This window comes from Borostomias antarcticus (genome assembly GCF_949987555.1).
Source record: "Borostomias antarcticus genome assembly, chromosome: 1".
Lineage (NCBI taxonomy): Eukaryota > Metazoa > Chordata > Actinopteri > Stomiiformes > Stomiidae > Borostomias > Borostomias antarcticus.
The window spans coordinates 25,917,283-25,925,737 of NC_140234.1; the positions used below are offsets into that span (position 1 = coordinate 25,917,283).

Here is an 8,455-nt window from a genome sequence, read left to right on the forward strand (position 1 = left end):
GTCCAGGCTGCGCCAAACCAGCACCACAGTCCAGGGTCCAGGATCTAGGACACGGGCCGGTCTGTCACTCTGGCCTACATGCTGTATGGTCCCTATGGTACCAGTTAAGGTCCCTACCCCCCAGTTAAGTTGGACAAATGAGCCAGAGATACAGATGGACGTCTGGTCCGCCAATCTATTCGCTGTCTGAACTGTTGACCGTCTCTGACCTTCAGATCACTTGAGTTCCTTCTGGGATGAATCTCAGCAAGTCAACGATCCCCCTCTTAAGCACCTATTGTATATTAGATTGCTAATCTTTTGCCTTCAGCACTAGATTATATTCTTAGTCACTTGTTTTAGAAAGAAGATGCACTAGTGAGTTCCGGCAAGTAGTAGTACATTGGCTTTTCCTACGTTAAATGCAATTATTGTTAGTCACTTTGGATAAAATGACTGTAATGTAATTTAAGTGGAATTAGAGTGAATTATGAGCTGGACACACCTCCACCTTTACCTGCCCAGTAGGCGTTCATGTTCTGAAGCCATACTTGCTGACACTGGTGCATTTGAAGCTAGCACTAAGTATTCCTGCTCATCTGAGTATTCATGGTTCATAAGTGTCAAATCGTGTCGCATTGAATGTTGAATGCAAGAGAAGGAACATGTACAACAGAAATTATCATGATGATGAGTATCAATCAAGAATAAATTATAAATCAAAGTCACATATGAATTTTCCCAGCAATACCACACAGCATATACGATGGATAACAACTGAAAGCAAGTAGCTGCAAACATTTAAAAAAAAAGACAGAATAATCCCATTTTGTCTCGCAAGAGAAGTTGAACAGGCTCTTCTACTGCCCAACATGAAACACGCCAGCAGCTTGTTGAAGTGAACAAAGCAGCGCGTCTCACCGTATTTGCAGAGCGTTCCTCGGTGTATGCCTGAGATGCTCATGTTCACAGCCAGCCTCCAGCAGAGAACACAACTACTGGGAAAGACCAGGCTCGACGCAGGATACAGGATTGGTGTGTGTGTGTGGGTGTGTGTGTGTGTGTATGTGAAAGTGTGTGTGTACAAGAGAGAGATAGAGAGAGAGAGAGAGAGAGAGAGAGACGAGAGAGAGAGAAAGAGAGAGAGAGAGAGAGAGAGAGAGGATTATAATCCCCACGCTACAGGGGTGTTCCCATGCAGCCTGTCAGGGGCTTGGGATGAGGCACAGACACGCTTTGTAGCAAACCAATGAGTGATATTAGCTGATCCAAAATCAGAGTACTGTATTAAGTATCTATGATCCTCCTGGTGGCACATGAATGCTCACAGCCTTCGCACTGGGTGAACTCATCCTACATTTTAGGTATCTGTTGTGCTTTGACTTCATCTCATTCATCTCTCATAGCATGATCTCTTATCTACACACATGTATGAGGTAGTAGTATGAATGGGTAATATCCCAAAACATAGTAAAACTTCAGCAAAGTCACAAAACATCCTGAATGGTGAAGTTCCTCCATCATCAAGTATTAGCCGACTGTACATGTCTCCATGTTTACATAACGTGAGACTTCTCTGCCAATAAACAATAATCAACCTTTCATATACTCTTAATGACATGTGATGTGAAGTCAACAGCCCAAATCCCCGGTCCAGAGCCATGACATTGACAGTCTACCCATCTTTTCCCTCGGGGCCCAGATTAAGGCCACAGGCAGACAGGGATTGCTGCACAGCCACAGATGGTACAGGGGGGAGTGGTCAAACCAATCCCATCTTAATCTGTAACCTATGAGAATATTCCCACATAAATCATCTATATGTACAACAACTGTGGTTCTCAGCATGTGTGTGAGGGCATCTCTCTACTGTTCAGCATGTCTCTCAGTGGAGGTACAGGACACAACGTGAAATCCTCTCTTTCTTCCTTGAGCTCCCGGATGCTCCTTCCATCCTGGCTATAAGGCCTATAAGGTTGTCCTCACATCATATCAATAAAACACACCACCCCAGGCAGCTCAACTCTTTCTTTTAATCAACAACAACAAGGTGGGATTCATCACCTGGGGGGTGAATAGGACATCACAACAACACGGAGACCCTCACTAACACAATGCACACCTGGGGGTGGGTTTGAGTTTTCATCAGCACATGGACTAGGCTTTGGGGACGGGTCCATGGGCCAGTTTTATTTATTTATTTATTTATTTATTTATTTATTTATGAGTATGATCCATATCCAAACCTGTGTTGCCTCTGTACTGTATATGAAATGTGTTATACAAATAAAGTTTGATTTGATGTGATTTGATCTTTTTCGAAGGAGCCCTGGCCAAGACATCCACAATGCATTTCAACAACATAACATAAAACAACAACAGTAATACAGTAATTCCTAGCCTGTAGATCTATGGGATATACAGTCCGTCAGACATGCCATGTTGAGGAGGAGCTGAGCTGAGCTGCAGATGAGGGTCAGCGGTCGTGTGTGACTATGCAGGCACTGTGGGAACTAAATTGGGGCAACTCTCTGCACCCTGCCCCTTCCTTTGAACGCTGGAGTGACCTTCCACCTCGTTCAAGGGCTGCAGTGGCCCCTCCCCTCCACTAGGGGCACTACACGGCAAGGTGCTCTCTTCTGGGCTCGTCACTCTGCAGGTCATTGTTGCCAGGCACATCGTCACTCTGTGTACTGTCTTTGCTGCCGAAGGGACTGTCACTTTGTGCGTCACTATCCCTGTAGATCCAGCGTTCGTCATCCAGGGGGCTGTCGTTCTGCACGAGGCTGGCGTCGGGGGCAGGGTTTGTGACCACACCCAGGAAGATGGGGGCTAGGGACGAGCGGTCTACAAGAGCGAACAGGAAGGGGGAGTTGACGGCAAAGTAAGAAACGGAACGCATCCCCATGACGACAGTGGCGGCAGAGGCCTCCGCCCCCTCCTCGCTGAGCTCCACCCCCGAGGCATGCAACACGCTGGAGACCTTCAGAGGGCCCTGATTTGAGATCCCTGACAGGTCAGGACCAGAAAACACAGAACCCAGACCTGGGAGAGGAGAGGAGAGAGGAGGAGAAGAGGAGATGAAAGGAAAGGAGGGGAGAGGAGAGGAGAGGAGAGGAGAGGAGAGGAGAGGAGAGGAGAGGAGAGGAGAGGAGAGGAGAGGAGAGGAGAGGAGAGGAGAGGAGAGGAGAGGAGAGGAGAGGAGAGGAGAGAAGAAAAGAAGTTACCTCAGACTTTGTACTGTTCCATTGGTTTCATACTCTATTAAATAAATGAAGTGCACCCCAAGTAGTTGACAGTATTCGCAAATAGTATTTGATTCAGGTCTGGCCTGGACCCACCCATGCTGGTGAGCGCCCCCTGTAGTTCCTGGCTGTACTTCAGGTGGAACTTGGGCAGGTAGACCTGCACGCTCCTCTCTCGGGGAAGACGCCTGTACAGGTCGGAGATGTTCAGCCTCGGCACCAGCGATGACACGTTTACGATTCCTGACAACGGCACCACCACCAGGAAGTCGGTATTGCCCTTGAAGGGGAAACTTGCAACCTACCCACATCATGGGGTGGGGTAAAGAGAGAGGGAGGGGGACAGAGAGAGAGAGAGAGAGAGAGATATTGAGGACTAAACAGAGAGCCCAGAGTGAAGGAACAGCAGCAGAGGACGACTGCCACTCGTTCCCCACCTGAGCCTCCAGCCCTGCGTCCTCAAACAGGCGGAGGGGATACTTGGCTGACTTCATCATGTCAACAGGGACCGAGCTCTTGTTCTCCAGGTAGAAGAGGCCTGGAGAGGTGGACTTGGGGTCGAACTGAGTCTGCCACTCACCTACCAGAGAGGTAGACCAGAGAAAAACAAACACCAAGAGTGTTAAATTATGTTTGAAAAAAATAGTCATTTTATCCTACAATTCCATTTTATCCATTTTTCCATTTTATCCTACATTTATCCATACATTTAAAATGAGTAAAGCTATGTAAAAATCTACTTTGGACGAGGCAGTAGGGTGGTATGTTTTATATATAAAACAGGCCTATTTAGTAAATACTTGAAAAGGGACTTCATTTCAGAAACAAGGTCAGGCTCAAGGCAGGTGGAAGTGACCTTTGAAGTGCACAGCGTTGATGAGCATGAGCACAACGCTGGGTGGAATGCTCTGTAGGAAGTTGGTCATGTGACCCTTGGTTTTGTCAGCCACCCATCGGTTGACGTCCTCCACAGAGACGAGGCGGGCCGGTTCTGATCCGTACCGCTGCAGAGAATCCTCCAGGAAGGACCGCTCCACACCCACGTCTGGAAGAGAGAGGGGAGCGAGAGAGAGAGAGAGAGAGGGAGGGAGAGAAAAGAGGGAGAGAGAGAGAGAGAGAGAGAGATATAAGAGGGGGAGAGAGAGAGAGGAGAGGGAGAAAGAGAGAGAGGGAGGGAGAGAGAGGGAGGGAGAGAAAAGAGGGAGAGAGAGAGGAGAGGGAGAGAAAAGAGGGAAAGAGAGAGGAGAGGGAGAGAAAAGAGGGAAAGAGAGAGAGGAGAGGGAGAGAAAAGAGAGAGAGAGAGAGAGAGAGAGAGGAAATGAGAGAGAGAGGAGAGAGAGATGAGAGGGAGAGAGAGAGAGAGGAGAGGGAGAGAAAAGAGGGACAGAGAGAGAGAGTGGAGAGGTACACACACACACACACACACAGTCACCTTCCCGCAGGTAGATGCGTGTGGCCACCTGCAGGGAGGAATTGTTGAGGTGTTGTAGTAGACTGCCCAGGGTGTGATGGAAGCACGGGACACTGTGGGCACTGAGGACTCTCAGCAGCAGCTTCTCCGTCTCTCCACGAGCCCCTGGGAGAGAGACAGAGAGAGAGAGAGAGAGAGAGAGAGAGAGAGAGAGAGAGGGACAGAGAGAGAGAGAGACAGAGAGAGAGAGAGAGAAAGAGATGGGTGAAGAGAGAGAGAGGGGGAGAGGGAGAGACAGAGAGAGAGACAGAGAGAGAGAGAAAGAGAGATGGGTGAAGAGAGGGAGAGAGAGGGGGTGGAAGAGAGATAAAGACTTAAACATCAGATTTGCCAGGTGATGACACACACACACGCAAACACACACACACACACACACACACACACACACACACACACACACACACACACACACACACACACACACACACACACACTCACCCAGGGTGAGCTGTGCCAGGGCGAAGGCCACGCTGAGGGGTGATATGATAACGTTAGGCTGGTCCGGTCCTGTCCGCAGGTTCTGCAGGAGCTGCAGGCCGAGCCTCTCCACACTGCCCCCTACTGCCCGCCTGGCCTCCGGGCTCAGCACCTGCTCCCCACAGCCCCCCTCCCCCACCCCAGGGGCCCGCACAGCCTCAGGGCCCAAAGTACCAGCTCCATCCTGGAAGAGACAGAAACAGAGACATGGAGTGAGTGTGAGAGACTTTGAGTCATGGATGGATGGTGGTGTTTGTGGAGTTGTGAGTGGATCTGAAAGTTTTGCGGTATCAGTGCAGATGGTGGTGTGTCTTAGAGTGAGTGTCTCAGGGTTAGAGTGAGTGTCTCAGGGAGACGTTATGCTTGTCCGTCTTACCGCTGTCCCCCGTCCACAGATAGAGAGCAGCAGGAGCACAGGAAGACACAGTTCCATGTCTCAACAGCCAGCCTGCAACACACACACACACACACACACACACATACAACTTTGTCGATCGGTAGGGTAATGACATTGTGTCACCTCATTCAATTATTACCTCTGCCCCAGCAACAGCGTAGGGAGAGATGACATGTTTTCGGTGGCGTGTGTTTGTTGCTTTATTGGCTGGCTGGTTTGTTGGTTTGTTAGTAACATTCCACAAAAAGATCTCAAGAAAGTTTTTCATTGTTTTTGTGTGAAGCGTCTCTAAATCAGTGCATTGAATGATGTATGTAGGGAGAAATAAGGGGGGATTCCATCCCCTTTGTTCAGAAAATGACCAACATGCATCCCCCTCGTTAAGATAGACGCTATGTGTGCAGATGGAGAAGCTGTGTGTGCAGGTGAAGCTGTGGGTGTCCTTCTGGTTAGCGCTTGCTAAATCCTGGGACCCTCAGTTTATTTTTGGACCGCCCACTCCCTCCCATAGCAAAATTAAAACCGCCTGTTGCGTGGGACCCAACCAGGCCCCCAGGAACTGCTCTGGGTCATGTGATGCATTTGGGCCCCACAATCTCTTTCCCTATGCATGTCTATGGGAATAATGGATTGGGAGAGCCAAGAAAAACACTAGGCTACTGCACAGGTGCTGTGGGCCACAGAGCCAAGGAAAGCACCAGTACTATGACTACAGGAAGTATGAGTCATAGAAATGTTTTCGGCTTAATGCAGTTTCTATCTACTATCTACTATCTACTACCTACTATCTACTATCTACTTCGCCTGCTAGGCTACATGCTGAGCCGCACTACGCCAGCTTAATCAGACTTCCGCTTTCTGGAAAAATCTCTGCAATCAGCTACTCTATGGTTTACATGTTAGGCTATTTTAACCTCTTCATATTTGAACCCTGTGTCAATTTTTACAGTTCAGTTTACCAAAAAGGGAATGGTTAAGGTTAGGGTAAGGGACGAGGGCATTCACCACAACCACACTTCCGGCTGTTAACATGTGCCATCCTCATACTAATCCAGGATACTGTAGATTCTTCTCTTCATGCGCTGGTTGACCAACTTTCATTGGAATGAATGATGTCATGAATTGGATTTGATTACTGTCCAGACAATAAATATGATGTGCTCTCACAGAATCAGTGCACAATGCTTTTTATGTTAATACATTGATTTTGGGGCAAAACCAATGAGAATAGAGCTTGTTTGGTCAGTGGTCAGTATGGAGCAAGCGTTGCTTTAGGGCCTGGTTCTGATGCATGGTGTTTGTGTTTTTCAGGGAAGACAAGTATTAGTCAGAAGGCCAAAGGTTTCTGATACTCTGCTAAAGTCCAGATGTGGCTATTTGTGAATCCTGAAAACACACAAATAGCAAACAATACTGTAGATGTTGCATTACAGAGGTGCAGCAGTGTTAGTGAACAGTCTTACTGTCATTACTGTGAGGAGTTAGTTGTAATAAAAGTTATGGCATTAGTAGTGGCGCTGGTAGTTGTGTTCATTGTGCAATGTGTACAGGGCATTTTTGTTGATTCTAGGGAGCTGAATTGTGTAGACCCTTTCTGTTAACTGTGAGGGAAGACAACAGCTGCAAACAGATGTACATGTGTTTAACCTGAACTAAATAGCCGACACAAATAATAATAAATAAATAAGATCACTCTGAAGAACATACTATAGGCTCAAAGAAGCCTTCATATAGGATCAATGGCTTCTCCTGACTTCAACAAGGAATAGAAGCAAATCAGAACTTTTGCATGCAAATCAAACGCAGAGAAGTTTGTGTGAACTTACCCAGGCTATGTATGGATAGTAGACAGGAGGTAGCGATTATGATTGACAGATGAGAGACAGGCACAGTGATCGCTGCCTTGGCTGACCCTGACTGCCCAAACCTCAACTCAGCCCTGAGTCTCAGCTGAACGTTAATGTTCAACCCAGCATCGATCCACGGGAGCCACTACGGTCAGTAAGGGTCACTAGAAGACCAGGGCGGATAAGATACAGAACCAGGAACCCGGAGGGGACTCAGCATCCCTCCTTACCCCCCTCTCTCATCCTGACTTCCTTACCATCCTGACCTTTTCCTCCCCTCCTCCAGTATCTCTCTATTTCCTCCCCTCCTTCAATTATCTCTCTCTTCACCCCCCTCCCCCCCACACACACACACACACACACACACACACACACCTCCCCCGTAGTGGGAGCCAATCAGATCTCAGATCTGACAGGATCATGTCCTGAGAGTTGCTTTTTGTCTTTCCACTTGTAGTCCACATATTAGTTCTCAGATCATCTTCAGTGGCGACGGACATGTCTTTTTTCAAATCTCTGAAGTTGTTTAGAAACCCCTTGCTGCTTTTGACCCTGAAACGCTTGAAATCAATCAGTAATGAACCTGGTTATTGTTGGTTATAGCATAAAGTCAACAGATGAATGGAGGATTAGAGGGAGGGAGGAGGGGAGGGGAGTTATTTTCCCTGTACTGCTGCCCCTATCCAGCCTCACGCCCACGCTAGACCTTGGTGCCACGGCCACTGTCTCATAATGAGGCTGTCCTGATAATGAGGCTGTCCCTTTCTACACCTCTGTAGATTGACAGCTGGTGTAGTGCCGCTAATCAACACTGAAACCTCTCTCTAACAAACCTTCAACTCCTTCAAGTTAGTAGATAAGATAAGGCTATAGTTATGTCTCTTTTTTTTACCATTATTATGGAAATGCAATGCATAAAATGTAAGTCTTCTGAGGTGATTTTATGGACTCATTATAATATCAATGCATGTATTTACAGGTTGAAATCTCCCGGATCCACTGTGAATTATGATGTGTAGGACACTGCAATGCCCACAGT

The 8,455-nt window shown here is 47.7% G+C and overlaps 1 protein-coding gene across 1 annotated transcript; it reads right to left on the reverse strand.

Moving 5' to 3' along the window:
• Positions 1 to 1,992: 1,992 nt before the first annotated feature.
• serpinf2a (serpin peptidase inhibitor, clade F (alpha-2 antiplasmin, pigment epithelium derived factor), member 2a) lies at positions 1,993 to 7,536 on the reverse strand. The gene is made up of 8 exons (XM_084444890.1): positions 7,396 to 7,536; positions 5,549 to 5,620; positions 5,134 to 5,356; positions 4,657 to 4,800; positions 4,081 to 4,269; positions 3,662 to 3,804; positions 3,321 to 3,525; positions 1,993 to 3,024 (listed from the first exon to the last, which is right to left on the reverse strand). The coding sequence occupies exons 2-8, from the start codon at positions 5,603 to 5,605 to the stop codon at positions 2,597 to 2,599; spliced, it is 1,389 nt and encodes a 462-aa protein (XP_084301016.1). The 5' UTR covers positions 5,606 to 5,620; positions 7,396 to 7,536; the 3' UTR covers positions 1,993 to 2,596.
• Between the last annotated feature and the right edge of the window lie 919 nt (positions 7,537 to 8,455).

Bases quoted from the DNA above. Each gene is read 5' to 3' on its own strand.
- serpinf2a (XM_084444890.1), bottom strand. From the start codon at position 5,605: ATGGAACTGTGTCTTCCTGTGCTCCTGCTGCTCTCTATCTGTGGACGG. The intron at 4,801-5,133 runs GTGAGTGTGTGT...TCTCTCTCCCAG, and splicing joins CCTGGCACAGCTCACCCTGG to GGGCTCGTGGAGAGACGGAG. The intron at 3,025-3,320 runs GTGGGTCCAGGC...CTCCTCTCCCAG, and splicing joins GGGGGCGCTCACCAGCATGG to GTCTGGGTTCTGTGTTTTCT.